This window comes from Ailuropoda melanoleuca, chromosome 1 (assembly GCF_002007445.2).
Source record: "Ailuropoda melanoleuca isolate Jingjing chromosome 1, ASM200744v2, whole genome shotgun sequence".
Lineage (NCBI taxonomy): Eukaryota > Metazoa > Chordata > Mammalia > Carnivora > Ursidae > Ailuropoda > Ailuropoda melanoleuca.
Window position 1 is genome coordinate 80,959,408 of NC_048218.1, and position 17,189 is coordinate 80,976,596.

Consider the following 17,189-nt stretch of genomic DNA (forward strand, 5'->3'; position numbering starts at 1 on the left):
GATTTATTTATTTGAGAGAGAGAGAAAGCGTGCATGTAGGGGGAGGGGAAGAGGGAGAAAATCTTTAAGGAGACTCCCCACCGAGCACAGGACCCTGAAATCATGACCTAAGCTGAAACCAAGAGTCGTATGCTTAACTGACTGAGCCACCCAGGCATCCCTGAATTAATTTATGAATATCAAAATTGCTTAGTAACTTGAGTTTCTTATTAAGATTACATTGTATTGCCTTTAACTTTTGTTTGAAATCTTTTAATAATTGCATTTTAATTTAATATCTACAATTTTATAATTTGAATTGAATTTTACTTCTTTTCATGAAAGTTATGAAAAATCAAACTAAATCAGGTTATTAACAAATATTCTTTAAAAAATGATATACTTTACCTGGCCATTTCCAAGCAGAGATATATCTTTTCCTATTAGAAAATAGGATCCAAAAAAGAAAATAAAGGCATGACTGAAACCCAGGATGGTCCAATAAAGAAATGTTTTAATGCTTAGTTGACGGTTTTTACTAATGTCTCTGTATTAAAAAAAAAAATAAGAGAAAAAGGAGCATATTAGGATTCATATTCATTATTTACCTACTAAATGATTAATTTGATGGTTAAAAGACAAGATGGATTTTTAATTTAAAACTGCTTGAAAAGATTAGCAGAAAAAATAAACCCGAATTTACAAATCACTGTTTATAATAAACATCTGTGTAACAGTTTACAGTTCACTTATTGTATTCAAATACCTTTTCTCAATTAAGAAAGGAACATAATATAGGCACAATAATTCAGTTTAGTTGTGAAAAGTTGATCTATCTGTATTATATTGTTGTAAACATTCAGTCACTCTGCTAAGACTGTCTCTTTTTAGTGGAGTCACTTGAGTTTGGTTTAGCACTGAGGCTCCTAATCAATTTCATATCCTCAACAGCTATTATGGGAAGAACAACCTACTAATCTGAGGTCAAGCCCAGCTCTAGGTATCCTGGGAAATGAAGGTGAGTTACTGCCATTTCTGGATGACTGAATACCTTTACAAGAGGGGACATTAGGTTAATGAGGGAACCATAAGCTAGCTGGTCCTGAGGAACAATTCCACAACTCTGTGATTACTCACTTGGTTCTGAAGAAGCAGGGATAACCCAGAAGATCTGGAATGGGAATTAATGTCCTCAACCCCACATTTTGCATTGATTATGACTCATTAATTTGCTAGAATATGAACTAATTTTTTAGAAATTCTAGAGACAACCAATTACTGAATAACTTTTGTGCACAAAAAATGGAATATTGCTGGTTTTCAACAGTAAATGCAAATTACACAATTGCCCAACGCATTCCTAGTATGAAAGTGTACATTCCTAAAAACACTAGAAAAGTTATTCAAATTTTTTCTTTGATGTTCAACAATTATAAACCATAAACTAAAGTACCTCCCTTAGTAAAGTATTAATCACCAAGACACTACCTAATGTATTTGCTTATTTATAAGGTGCTTTCAAAAATTGCTAACTATGTAATATATTATTTGCAATCAAAAATGTTATGGACATTTAATACTGGAAAATACTTACCGATAGAGGGTGGGCTTGCTCTGTAATACATGAGGATCTATATGCTGTTCCAACAGACTATATATCAGAATAGGTAGGGAAGTAAAACAAATATTGTATAAAGTCAGGTACACGCTGTCATATAGTGTCTAGAAAGAGAAATTGGTAGGAATTTTGAGATTCTAAACTATGTATTACTGTTATGTATAATATCACAAAGTATATTAAAAATAAGCATTAGAATTATATAGCTTTTTCAATTTACACAAAAATCCATTTCAATAATTCCAATTTGTTTCTTATATAAACATATAATATTCAGATTTATATTCTTGTGGGAATTGGAACATTTGGTTATGTCAAGTGATCCGTATTTATAGTGACTTGGACCTACATTTTAAGATTCTTCACAATTTGGTCACTGTGATGTAATTTTACACAATTCTCCTACATGCATCCTAGGCTTTTTATTATTCCTTTGGTAGGCTACACATATAGTTTTGCTTTTATGGCTCTATCTTATCTACGTCCTACATTTCCTTTAAGGCATGATCCAATGCCCAAGCAGATATGTGGAATTTAGAGTTACAGACTGTAAACAGAAGTGAAAACAGTGATTAAGGATAGAGACAATCATGAAAAACCTAAGATAATTAAGCTCTTCCTTCTTTAAAGATTTTATTTGAGAGAGTGTGAGAAAGCAAGAGTGGGGGAGGGGCAAAGGGAGAGGAGAAGCAGACTCCCCACTGAGCAGGGAGCCTGACACAGGGCTTGATCCCAGGACCCTGGGATCATGACAGATGCTTAACTGACTGTGCCACCCAGGTGCCCAAAGCTCTTATTATTTCAATTAATTAGAACAAAAGTCTTGATCAATTAGAGATGTACAGTGTGGTATGTGAAAAGGATGCTCAATTAGTCAAAAGCTGTAGGTCCTAGTATGGTATAGTTATTAACTTAGCTATGTGATCTTGGGCAAGTTACTTAAGTGGATTTCAATTTCATTTTCTATAAAGTAAGACAGAGTAGATCACGAATGGCAAATATGTGACACACGTACAACCAAAGACCCACATATGCTCATTATAGCTTACTACTAACCAATTACAGGGTTTTCTCTCTGAGCCTATAGCTTTAGAACCCTTTTCAATGTAGCATTCCTGGTGGTCTCTATCAATTATTTAGAATTAGCTTCTGAGATAAAGCCTATATGTCATTCCTGGACTCAGTCACTAAGCTTTCTTCCCAACCCAAAAAAACGCTGTCAAAAAATAAATGGTAGGGGCGCCTGGGTGGCACAGCGGTTAAGCGTCTGCCTTCGGCTCAGGGCGTGATCCCGGCGTTATGGGATCGAGCCCCGCATCAGGCTCCTCTGCTATGAGCCTGCTTCTTCCTCTCCCACTCCCCCTGCTTGTGTTCCCTCTCTCGCTGGCTATCTCTATCTCTGTCGAATAAATAAATAAAATCTTAAAAAAATAAAATAAAATAAATGGTAATCTCCCTATTAGTTACCCTGACATGGCTTGATACAGAGTTTACAGATATATTATACATAAGTTGAAAAAAGTTACCCAAATTCTCTCATAAGCTGTTTACAGTTAATATCTATTTTTTAGAAAGCATCTAGAATTAAAATATGTTTTGGTATTAATATTCACTTCAACTTGAAAATCAGAATAAATATTGTCAATGTTATACTGATCAAATATACTGATTAGGAAGTTTTACTTATTTATCTGCAGGAACAGGAAAAATGTTAAAAAAAAATCCCTCCAACTATCTATCAAAAATTGAATACACATACCTTATTCTAAAAGGATAAATCAAAAGCTTCTATTTACTTACTTGTTGAGAAAACAAACAGTAGAACTGATATAAAAATTGGGGTGTTATAAAGCACACATTCTGAAAAACAAGATTAAAAGGAAATAATTGAAATATTTGGGTTTAAAAGAGAAATGATTTCTAAAAATGGTTATTAAAGAGTCCAGAAACACAATCCCATTTGATATGGTAAGTAGAAGATTTGCTCATAAGAACTTGTGCCATTATTTTAAAATGTCTAAAAGAATTCTAAGCAGCACCTCATATGTCAGAAGGAAAATACCTTGGACTCTTGTTGCTAAGCAATGCCATAATTTTGAATTTACAACTTTCCAGCTATTATTTAATACTTTTCATATACAATATAATAGTATAGTTTATTTATTAAACTTTAGGCTATAATAGCTTTAAAATAAAAAATATTTAAAACAATAAATGGAACTAGGATAACGTCTTTCCATTTCAATATACTTATATCACAGCAAAAGCTAATAAGGTAGAGAAAAACTGCCACCATCATTTATTAGCAATATGCAATCTACCTGTACCTGTGTTCTTTCATTGGCTTTTGGCTACTATTTATAGACTATATGCAACATAGGATATTCTGGTGTACTAAATGTCTTGGTACTCAGGAGCTCCTAACATGGGTTCTGCTGAAGTTCACCTTCCCCAAAAGGGTTAAGAGATAGAACAGTATTTCAACATAATTAGTTTCCTTGTAATCCTATGTATTTTACTTTATGCATTTAAAGCCTCTTTAATAAGTAGTTTCTATATCTCACTAGACTACCAAAAGGTCACTCATGGCCCAAAAAAGATGAACAACCTCTGCTTGAAACCACTGTATTGGACTTAAATTAAAACTTATTACTGGTTCAGGACAAAATAACATGAAAGAAATAAAATTAATTACATTCTAATTTGCATAGGATAAAATGTATCAATTTTAAGTGTGAATTTTGATGCTGACAAATGTATATACCTATGCAATCACCCCCACAATCAAATCAGAGAACTTCTCTATCATGCAAAGTTCTCTTATATTCCTTTCCAGTTGGTGCTATTACCTGAACCCTTGGCCTCAGGCAACCACTGATTTGCTTTCTGTCAGTAAATATTAGATTTATGACAAAAATCTTGATATATTCCATAAACAGTTATTTTACTTATAGAAACAATTTTTAAAAGAATGATTTGAATGGTAATCGCATCTCCTAAATTGAATGTAAATGATTGTAAAATATCTCCATGAAACTCACCTTATAAAAAAAATACTGTACAAGGGTAGCTATTCTAATATAATAAAAATGACCATGAACAAAAAGCAATTTGGAAAGGAATTTAAATCTAGCTATTGCATAGTCACTGTTTCTTGCAGCTTGTCTTCCTTCTTTACCCATGATTCCTGTAATAAGACAAAACGACAAGGTCATTGGTAACTGTTAAGTATGATGTTCATGATTTATCTGCAATATTTTAATTATCTATAGCAGCTGAATCTGGACTTAGGATCACTATATCCTAAGTAGTAGAGTAGATTCCCAAAACGTGGTTCAACTTGAATCAAATAGGTAATTAATACAAAGCTACAATATATACCAGGCATGTAACATCGAGTTTCAAAGACTCAGGGTATAATAAAATACAATTAATATAAAAATAATATTCAAAGTTCAGGATCTAATAAGAACATCAAGTTTTACACTAATAGACGCAAAGTACTAGTTAATAGATTTCTAATGATAAAACTGCTTGAGAACTTTATTTCCAATGAACATAAAAAATACCCAAATTGAATGATCTGAACCTAGCAAAAATGAGCATGTTTAATGGTTTTAAAACTTTGACACACAAGTCAAACAAAATGTGCAAAGGAACCCCTGATTTTGTTTTTTATTGGATTCAACAGGCACAAAATATTTCAATAAATATAACTGGAACAAACATTATGTATAGCAAACAAGAAGACTTACAAAAACTGTACGTAAGGTTTGCTAAAAATTCTTGCATAATTAATAGTGAGAAAAGCTATCACACTCATAACTTTTTTATCTTTCCACAATTGTACCTAAATAAAAAGTTACACATGAAGTAGCAATCCACCATATTAAATGTCTATGTGCACATTTTGAACAAATGCCAAGTATATAAATATTTTAAATGTTTAATGTGACAATATTGCTCCCTACTTGTTATTTTATCTAATCGAGGCTTGACAAAATGTGCTTTTTAAAAGTGCACGGAATCCTTGAAATCAGTACCTAATTTTATTTGATAAATAGGACTACATTTTTAAGGTTACAGTAATCCTTTAGGTTTCAAAAGAGTTATTGCCAAGTTTGTTTTCTGAATCTGGAAACAGCTTTGAAAAATCATTTTTTTAAATTATAATTTTTTATTTTTGTCATAAAGGATTAAAATTTTCCCAAATGTACAGGTAAAGATAATTACATTTATAACACACCTAGAGAAGACCACTATTTTCAGTCTATATCCTTTTAAAATTTTTCCTTCTGCATTTTTTGGTGTGTGTTTAATATATATATATATATACAAACAAGTGTACCAAATGAGATTATTTGTTCTATAATCTGCTGTTGTCATTTAATACGTTATGGACATTGTTTATACATGTGTTTTGTCAACATATTCACTTATTTTCTTAAAAAAAATTCCTGGATACATAATTGCCAGGTCAATAGGCACACATTTAAAATTCTGTTATACATAATAATGCAGGTTATATCAATTTACACTCCCACTAATATTGTATATAAGGATTTGCTAATTCTATACCTTTGCCAATTCCAGGTTTATCATTTTTTGTAATTTTTGCCAATCTGATAGGTAATTTTAACTTGCGGTTTTTGATCATTAGTGAGATTGAACACTTTTTTCATGCATTTAGTATTCATTTTAGATATCTTCTTTTGTGACAACTGATGACTCACATCCTTCCACATATTTTACCAAAGTGTTTTTCTTATACTCCTTAATTTGTTAAGACCTCATATACCAGAAATATTAAGACTTTGTGATCTATTTTGCAAATGTTCTTTATTAGTTTCATGTTTAAAATTTGCATTTGGGGGTTTTACTTCTGCCACACATACTGATCTCTTCCTTTACAGTGCCTTGCTTTCTTTGATATTTTTAATAAAAAGAGCCTTCCATACCCAAATTACAAGATTACTCATTAAATCTTTTCTATTACTTTTTGTGGTCTTTAAAGTTTGTTTTTTTTTTTTTATAGATTTATATATTTGCAAGATTGAGAGAGAAAGAGAGAGAGCATGTGAGCAAGAGGAGGCGCAGAGGGAGAGGAAGAGAATCCCAGGCAGATTCCCTGCTGAGCGCAAGTGCAGGCTCAATCTCACAGAGCCTGACATCATGACCTGAGCCAAACCAAGAATCGGATGCTCAACTGACCAAGCTACCCAGGCGCTCCTCTTTAAAGTTTTTTAAAATCTTTAATCCATCTAGAATTTGTTTAGCTATAAGCAATGGAAATGAATCCAACTTCTTTTTTCCCCCAAATAACCAAACCAGTTATATTAATATTTTAATATTAATTATAATTATGTTTTTATTATAATATATATTTTTATTATAAATATATATGATATTTTTAATGAAATAATTGACTACTTATTTGAAACATCTCCTTTGTTATGAACTAAATTTCCAGATGTTTGAATCTATTCTGTTCACTGGTCTGTAACCATACTAGAATCAAAGTATTATAAATACTGTAGCTTTTTATGCTTTAATGTATGGTATAAGAAATTATCATCAGGGGCGCCTGGGTGGCACAGCGGTTAAGCGTCTGCCTTCAGCTCAGGGCGTGATCCCGGCGTTCTGGGATCGAGCCCCACATCAGGCTCCTCCACTATGAGCCTGCTTCTTCCTCTCCCACTCCCCCTGCTTCTGTTCCCTCTCTCGCTGGCTGTCTCTATCTCTGTTGAATAAATAAATAAAATCTTTAAAAAAAAAAAAAGAAATCATCAAATTGTTATGGAGGTTTATGGGAAACAAGAGTATACAAGTTAGAAAGAAAATTAAGTTATCATAATGAAGAGTTAATTAGCCCAGAATAAGGAATTGATTTGAGGGCTAAACTGGAAATATCAGACCTGAGAACTACTTCACAGGACATTACAGACGTGATTCCAGAACAGGGATTAGCCTCTTTTCTAACTCTAAACTTTATCCTTCATTAAAAAAACCTCAATACTTTTCACCTTTGCTTCTGTGTATCTATAATAAAGTTATTTAGGAAGACAGGTCAGAATATGTTTTAAATATGAAATGACTGATAAACATAATAAAATGATATTAGTATTATAAATCCAACAAAAATTTTAGGCAAAAATAGAAATTAGAATACAGGTTATTAAATTAGAAAATTATTTGAAATTTTGTATTTATTATTATAGTGTAGTACAATTTCTTGTTTCTAAAATTGTCATTAGAATGAGTTGCAGAATCTTTAGATTGAAAAATAGAGTAAATAATAACACTCTAAAAAAAATGGAAACCATGAGAACAATGTAAATCACAAATTTAGAGTTTAAAAGTGATTAAAGTAATGTAAGAAAGTAACTTTAAAAAGTACAAAATGGCAAGTAAAAATAAAATTTATTATGAAGGAGAATCGGTAAAGATAAAATTCACTAACATGGTATTTATTTCCTTGAAAATCTGTAATTAAAATACCTTAAGGATGCCTGGGTGTCTCAGTTGATTAAGCATCTGCCTTCAGCTCAGGTCATGATCCCAGGGTCCTGGGATCAAGTTCTGTATCAGGCTCCTTGCTCAGCTGGGAGCCTGCTTCTCCCTCTGCCTGCCACTCCCCCTGCTTGTGCTCTCATTCTCTCTCTCTGACAAATAAATGAATAATCTAAAAAAAAAAAAAAATCCTAAAAATGGGGCTTAAGTATAATGGGCTTCTAAAGGGGATACACTGATAAAATACACATTGCCTTCATATATTTGATACTGCACTTTAGTCTACAAAAGGAAAATTCAAAATCACCAAATAATTATACCAACTTTAAAAATTCAGGAAAAAAAAATCAATCACCTATGCCGACATGTGCTTCTTGTATCATGCTTACATCATTAGCACCATCACCAACAGCCAATGTTATAGGTTTCTCAGGTGAGATTTTTATCAGTCTTATTACCTGGAAGACATACAACTAATTAGTTATTTATCATAAAATTTCAATTCTCTTATATAGTCATTTATCTGAAATGACTGTTATAAGAACAGTTGAAGATCAGTAGGAGAAGAAAGGGAAGAAGAAGGGGGTGGTAAACAGAAGGGGGAATGAACCATGAGAGACTATGGACTCCGGGAAACAAACTGAGGGCTTCAGAGGGGAGGGGGGTAGGGGAACGGGATAGGCTGCTGATGGGTATTAAGGAGGGCACGTATTGCATGGTGCACTGGGTGTTATATGCAAGTAATGAATCATGGAACTTTACATCAAAAACTGGGAATGTACTGTATGGTGACTAACATAATAAAAAAATATAAAACAGTTGAATAATGAAAAAAATTAATTTTGTACTAGACAATAATATGCACTGGGGTTCATTTTCTGAGGAGATGTTAGGAATGTCTTTCAGAAATGTTATAGCAAAAGAGAATATCATCTTTGAATTTTATGATGGGAAGGAAGAATCTTAAATATAGCTTAAATGTGTAAAAAACTCAATAATAATTGTTAGAAAATAATTACACATAATTGAACTTTGTCAGGCAAAATTTTCTCAGGAAATCATTCTTTTCATTTGAAGTAGAGGCAGGATAATTATTTTCTCTTGTCATAAAATTTAAGAAATTTAAAAAAGCAACCAAAATTAAATTCAATAAAATCAAAAGAAAGGTTTCTTTGGAATTCTTGAACATACTTAAAGAACCTAGGCATTAGCTCTGTTTGGTCTCCAGTTTTAGTCTCCACAGACTGGGGTACATGGATTATAACAATACAGGCATTTTAACAAAATCCCATTAAGACAAAAAAATGTTGATGTCTAATTTATGAGACCCATATGAGAAACAAGCAGTGTGCAGATGTGGATTTCAAAGGATACTTGTGAAAGATACAGTATAAGACCCAAATTTTAAAGCAAGAGTTATAAAAAATATTTTTATAGGCTTTCACTTGAATCACAGCTGAAATTTAAATATTTCTTGTATATACCTTCAAATCACAAGAACTGACTTTTCAACTTTTTACTAAAGTTTCATCACTTAATAGCCACTTTTAAACAAAGAATTATCACTTTATGAGAAGGCAAGAATAAGCAGAGATCCACAGAACAACCTGAAGTGGCAGAACTGAAGTCTAACAGGCTTCCTCACTAGCTAAGTAACTTAGGAAACTGTAGTTATCATAGTTCAATTTGTGTCTCAGCAAAATCATAAACTGATACCCATCAAAGACTTTGTAGATCACTATGAATAGTTGAAACTAACAGTCACTCTGAAAATTCCAAAGGTCTAACGTACTTGTTTAACATTCAAAATGTGAGAAGTGACTGATTTAGAAATATTCATATACTGCATACTACCAAATAGGTCTAGATAAGGCATTAACCTTAAAGAATACTTTTACTTTTTTTTTTTAAGTAGTCTCCATGCCCAGCATGGAGCCCAATGTGGGGCTTGAATTCACGACCCTGAGATCAAGACCCGAGTAGATATTGAGAGTTAGATGTCCGACCAACTGAGCCACCCAGGAGGCCCCAAGAATACTTTTAAATCTAAATATCTTTCTGGAATGTTTTATAACACAAACATACCTTTGCTTTTTGCAGTGGTGCCATACGACAGCACAATACAGCTGAACAATTTCTACAAACTTCCATAAATAGTTTTTCATGCTCCCTGAGTGCAAGAGACAGGCTGGTCCCATCCACCACCAGCCCATGCTGAATCACATGATCCTCTTTAATTCTAAGAGAAAATAATTATATCCTCTGTTAGATACATTGAAGCCATATTATTTATACTCATTTAGTAAACAAAAAATTCTTACAAAAAGATGGACCATTTACCCATAGGCTTTATTGTTACAAAACTGATGCGCCAGGGAAGAAACTGAGTTATGATTACCTGAAAGCTGAGATTAAGCAGAACTAAGAGTGACTGATATCAATGATGAGTAAACAAATGATATTCAGTTTTACAATGAATTGATACAGATACAGTAACTATACTAAAATGTGAATTATAACACATAATCAGAGGGTGGTCTTCCTAATTTTAGTATGAAAAACCTTATAAAAATAAAAACATTATTAGTTATACATTTTGGAAATCCTAATTTTAAAAAATTAAATGCAATCAACAATGTTCAGGAAAATTCATGAGCTAGATTCACCATGTGAGCAGGAAGGAATGAAGGAATCAAAATTGTCTTTTGATATTAACCCCTTCTATGTAACGCCAGATATTACTATGGTGGAACATGGATAACATCTCTCTATGGGCATATGCTATATGAGTACCACTCAAAGTATGATCTGATTACGGACAGCTGGGCAAACTGCTGCCAGGAAGAGGCAAAAAGCTTGCATCAGTATGTGAATCTACTACAATACTGGGCACACTATTTCATTCAACTCTTTCTCCCCATTCTCCCTTAGTAATGACTTTTATGATAAAAAGCAGCAGTGTCTAGATCTATATTCTGCAGCAAACTCCTTTATGTAGTTGAACGCCAGCACTCAAAGTAGCACTGTGCTACATCCATACGGAAAATACTATAGTTCACCACTGGGTTCACAGTGTATCAGTCTGTTACTGAGAAATATTCCTCTATTTTTTTTTTCCACTTGGTGCCTTGTTTTTTTAATTTTTATTTAAATTCAATTAATTAACATATAATGTATTAGTTTCAGAGGTAGAGGTCAGTGATTCAGGGGTCTTATATAATACCCAGTGCTCATTACATCACATGCCCTCCTTAATGTCCACCACCTGGTTACCCCATCCCTCCACCTCCCTTCCCTCCAGCAACCTTTAGTTTGTTTCCTATGCTTAAGAGTCTCTTACGGTTTTTCTCCTTCTCTGATTTTGTCTTGTTTTTATTTTTTCCTCTCTTCCCCTATGACCCTGTTTTGCTTCTTAAATTCCGCATATGAGTGAGATCATATGATAATGTCTTTCTCTGACTGAATTATTTCGCTTAGCATAATACCCTCTAATTCCATCCACATCATTGCAAATGGCAAGATCTTATTTTTTTGATGGCTGAGTAGTATTCCATTATATATACCAAATCTTCTTTACCCATTCATCTGTCGATGGACATATCCCTTCGTTTTTATTTCATTTTCCCCAGCTTTGTGGAGATACAGTTGACATATAACATTATTTAAGGCATGCAATGTGATGATTTGCTACCCATATATATATATTGCAAAATGATTACCACAATTAGTTTAGTTAACACCTCCATCCCCTCATGTAATTACCTTTTTTTTTGCTGTGGTGATAAATTTAAGATCCACTCTATTAATAATTTTTAAATATATAATACAGTGCTGTTAATTATAGTTATCATGCTGTACATTAGAATCCCGGGACTTACTCATTTTATATATATAAGCTACAAGTTTATACTCTTTAACCATCATCTCTCCATTTTCCCCATACGCTGGCCTCAGAAACTACTATTCCACTCTCTGTTTCCATGAGTTCAGGTTTTTAGATTGCACATGTATGTATTTGTCTTTCTTGGTCTAACTTATTTCACTTAGCATACTGTCCTCAAGGTCCATCCATGTTGTCACAAAAAAAATTTCCTTTTTTTATAGATGAATAATATTCCTGTGTGTGTTTATGCGCGCGCACACACACACACAAAACACACACTCTTTCTTTATCCATTCATCCAACAACAGATACTTAGGTTGTTTCCATTCTTGGCTATTGCGAATAATGCTGCAATGAACATGATGGGGGGTGCAAAAACCTCTTGAGACAGTGATTGCATTTTCCTTGGACATATATTCAGAGGTGGGACTGCTGGATCACACAGTTCTATCTGTAGTTTTTTGAGAAACCTCCATATTGTTTTCCATAGTGGCTATTCCTTCCATTTTTAAATCAAAAGTGAGAACACTATCAAATGAGCAACAAGCTTATTATAAAAACTAAATACATACCAACGGATTTTAGTCTTATAAAAAATATTTTGAGTTTAAATAATGTCTTTCACAGTATGCCTAATCACTATTGTGTGGCACTGTAACTAATAAGTGGTCAACAATTATCTTTCACAATGTAAAATTTTTAAAAATGTATTTTTATTTTATTAATTGCCTAGTATCTGAGAGTAACACCACACTGACTGTTCTTCCTCCCTATTGGCCAAACTTTACTTAGCAACCTGTGTTCCCTCCAATGTGTTCAGTCTAAGCACTGCCTGAGTACATGTCTCAGAAGAAGGGGGTAGCAAGCAGCCAAGAGTGGGAGAGATCAGATCAATTTTCCTCTGGAAACTTCCCAAGGCACACTAAATTATGTTTTCTCTGGACAGGCTTTATAGGTCACCATATTATTTCACTATCCATGAGATATTTATGAAATATGGGAAAGTATCTCACAGTTCTGGCACATAGTAGGCAGCACCTGTTCATCTCTGTGGCTTCACGTCTCAATACTTCCCATACCCTCTTTCCATCTATTGTATTCTCTGGCCATACTCAACTACAATCACCTCTCTCTCAGCTCTGGAAATTTACATATGCTGCCGCTTGTGCTTTTTCATGTTACTCTCTGACCAGTTAACATTTCTTTTGGGAGAAAACACAGTCTTGAGTTTTTCCATAGAGCTCTGTTGCCCAGGCAAAGCTTCCCTCTTCTATTCACCCACAGCTTTCTGTTCTTGCCTGTTACAATCTCGTTGTGATAGGTCTAGGATAGTAAATATACTTCAGTTTTTCCTACAAACTTGAAGTATTCTGAGTAAACAATACCACTTATATGACTCTGTATTCCAAATCCTAGATACCAGACCATCAATAATATATGTTTGTGAAGGAAAGGTATATAAACCAAAACTTCCAAAAGTATGTAATTTGTTCTACCCAAATTTAGAATAGACATTTCCTGAAAGCCTGTAAATCAAAATCCTATTGACTTATCTGGTTATTTCAGGAAACATATTCTACGAAAAAGATGGTATCTCTAAAAATGTAATATAAACTTCATATAGCAAGCCTAAAAAAAGACTTTATAATATATATATAATTTTATATATAATATATATATTTATATATAGCTTTTGTACGAACAGGGAAATAAATGATATTATCTTAACAGATTCACTAAAAGCAAATATATAGAAGAAGACTTAAAGAAAACATTCTAAAATACAATAATTATCTTCAGATGGCTGTATTATGTATTATGTTATGTTCCATCATATCTTCTTTATCATCTTCAGTATCTTTTAAGTGGCCACTCATTACTTTTTAAAATTTTAGAAAGCATATATAAAGTAAATGATTCTGAGCAATTAATTTCTATGTTTTAGGGAGTTCTTGTTGACATTATGGTACTTACATGTTTAAGCAGCCACAATGGTGTTGTCACTACTTCCAAGCTATAGTATAATTACCTAGATCAATCCCCTTTTTAAACTCAAGCAAAGAACTTTCTGAGAGTTGTATTCTTTAAAACATTCCTTAAAGAAGTTTTCCTTTGATGAAACCGAGTTTAGTACCACATCAATGCCTGCATAACAAATGTGAATAAAGCTCTGAAAATACACTGATAACTGTGGCACTGTCCTTCCACATTTGTTTTTCTGTATTAGCATCACAAGACTACAAATGACAGGTACCTGTAGGAGACTTAAGATGCCTACATATGAGCAACCCTGATGCTTACACTGAAGCAATCCTTAATCTACTGTGAAAAATCAGAAAGTTAAAGGGAGGTCCTAAATAAAATTGATCTATTAAAAAAAGACTTAGGAAAAAAGAGAATGAATTCAGAGTATAAATACTTGGGTAATTATCTTTGAACAATAAAATGCAGATTAATTTCCCAGTTTAGTCATATAAACTAGATCAGGGTTTGGCAAGTGTCTTCCGTAAAGAGACAGAAGTACATATTTCAATTTTTGGTTTTGTGCGTCAAGAGGCTAAACTGGGGATATAATATAGGTACTTATATTAATAGAGAGAACACAGATTTTGACAAAAATTTTAATTGACTGAGTAAAAATGTTGTAATAGTAATTGAGCACAATTTTTTAAGTAACATAAATCTACCAATGAGAAGAATGGAAATCTTTTCTTTGGGGGCAGGAGGATAACCTTTTGCTTAATTGGGGTTTAAAGTTAATGTTCTCTATCCTCAAAATCAATTGCAAATGTCCACCTTTTTAATGCTAATCTATAATGAGATTTTACATTTAACACAATAGAACTATCTTTAATAAGATTTTGTATTTCATCTTTGAATATGTCTTTTCAAACAGGTAGTACATTAAAGTGTCACTGATTAATAAATACAATGCCATCTAATTTGATAATAAAATAATCAACACTCCACTGTGCATTAAAAGTATGATATTAAAAGACGATTTTTCTTTTGTTTGGATATGATAATAAAATACTAATAATAAAAATACAGTAAAATGTCATAGGGCAATATGGGTGGCACTCAAAATACTATTGATTTAGAATAGTGTCACTGTAATCTGTAGTATATCAAGCAGCAGTGAGAAATCATAAAAGTGCTTCCTAAGGTCTCTGTCACAACTATCCAACCAGGCTATTGTAGTGCGAAATCTTTTACTGATGATATGTAAATGAATGAATGTGCCTGTGTTTCAATAAAACTTTATTTACAGATTTAAAGGTAAATTTAAATGTAAATTTCTTAAGTTTTCACATCACAAAGTATCACTGTTCTTTGGATTCTTTCTCTTCCATTAAACAATGTAAAAATTATTTTGAGCTCATGGGCTATAAAAAACAGGCAATTGGCCATCTTTGACCCATGAGCCATAGTATGCTGACCCCTGAACTCATGAGATAATTTACATTCTTACCTTCTGGCAAGCTGCCTTAATTGTTCAGCACATTCGCTGTCTGATTTCTGGTTTATAAGTTCAAGGATGTTCATGGTTCTGTGAAAATGTCCACATGATAAACTCACACTAACAGCTGTTTCATGTTTATCACCAGTCAATACCCATACTTTGATACCAGCCATTCTCAACGCTTCAATAGTTTCTCGAACTCTATCTTGTAGCCTGAAAATAAAAGAAGCATTAGCAGTAGAGAATACTTATTTGACTATTTTAAATATAAACCAGATAGTACATGTAGGGTAAATCCTAGACTCCCTGACTTAAAAATATTATAGTATAGTGATATAACTGAATTTTTTCCCATTAGGGAAGAAACAGGAGTAATCAAATTAGTGATCATCTGGTTAATGTAACATATTTTAAGAATATATCTTATTTATATTTATATTTTAAGAATATATCTTCAAAGTTGATTTTTATAGAACCAAACTAAATATATGGTCTTCATAAACTCCTATTTCATTTAGAAAGACTTAAATTTGAAATCAGAAGATTTTTCTCACTTTTCATAAGAAAATTTCTCATATCAGTAGTTTAACAATCAAATTATGCACAAGAAAGGATGATGTAATTTCAGGTGAGTCTCAGAAATCTCATGAGGACAGCTGAAAGGTAAATGAAAACCTTAATTTAAAAAAATGCAAACACTTAGAGACAGATGGTGGGGAACAAAGACCAAATGGACCTCAAGGAATTCACAAACTAATAGTGGAGAAAGTCTTTAAAGAAATAATTGTAATATACTACCACAAAAACAACATAGAACTACCTACAAAACATTAATACTTCTCAAAGAAGATAATTTTTAATACTATTGGGGTAAGGAAAGGTCTTACTGGAGTGGGGGTACTATCTGAGCTATACTTCGTAAAGACAATCACAAATGTGTAAAGGAAAAATTATCCAGGCAGAAGGCACAGCCTTGCCAAAGAACAAAGGCACAAAATAGAATAGTTTTAACTATAGTTGTTCAGAGAACTACATACAGTTTGGTACTGGTGAAACAGAAAGTGGAAGTAGGCAGTGGTGGGAAATGAGGCTGGAGAATTAAGCAGATGCTTAAAGCCTTTGTATGGCACACTGAGGAGTATTCTAAAAATCCAAGCCTACAGGCAAAACTATACATAGCAGAATTCTTTCATCTATTTAAGACATCTGGCTAGAATAAAAATTGTATATACTGAACAGGAAAAATTAAGGCTTTAACTCTCTATTTTGATTTAAAATACATTATTATAGGATGTTAATAAATGGAATTTGTCATAAATTAGAAACACTTGGCTAAGAAAATTCTTACAAGAGAAAAAGGATATTGCCTGTTTGTCTGATGCTTACCTGTCTTCCACTGCTGTAGCTCCAAGTAACATCAGGTCTTTCTCTATGAACTGGAAGACATCTGCCAATTTCTCTTCCCGTTGTTGCAAGGCAGTCCTGGCTTCAAACAGACGTCTATCTATTTCTTCATACTCTTTAGATGTCAACTGTTTATAGGCCATACACAGAGTTCTTAGCCCTTTCTAAAACAGAAAAATTAAAGACAAAAATTGAACAAAAATAATTAAAGAGAAATCAAGAAGTCACTGAAATAAACTGAGGATGCCTTACCAAAAATCAATTATAAATAATTTAAAAAGTACAATCATTTAGCAATAGGAAATAAATGAAGTGTCACAAAGTCCTCATGA

General features: G+C 32.7%; 1 protein-coding gene across 1 annotated transcript in view; it reads right to left on the reverse strand.

The window, feature by feature from the left end:
* ATP11B (ATPase phospholipid transporting 11B (putative)) overlaps window positions 1-17,189 on the reverse strand; it is a 114,270-nt gene that overhangs the window by 34,176 nt on the left and 62,905 nt on the right. The window contains exons 18-25 of the mRNA XM_034672400.1: window positions 16,840-17,021; window positions 15,463-15,666; window positions 10,193-10,346; window positions 8,463-8,565; window positions 4,639-4,784; window positions 3,398-3,457; window positions 1,574-1,701; window positions 388-526 (exon numbers count right to left, since the gene is read on the reverse strand). Coding sequence (XP_034528291.1) covers window positions 388-526; window positions 1,574-1,701; window positions 3,398-3,457; window positions 4,639-4,784; window positions 8,463-8,565; window positions 10,193-10,346; window positions 15,463-15,666; window positions 16,840-17,021 — 1,116 coding nt within the window. The remainder of the gene's footprint in view (window positions 1-387; window positions 527-1,573; window positions 1,702-3,397; window positions 3,458-4,638; window positions 4,785-8,462; window positions 8,566-10,192; window positions 10,347-15,462; window positions 15,667-16,839; window positions 17,022-17,189) is intronic.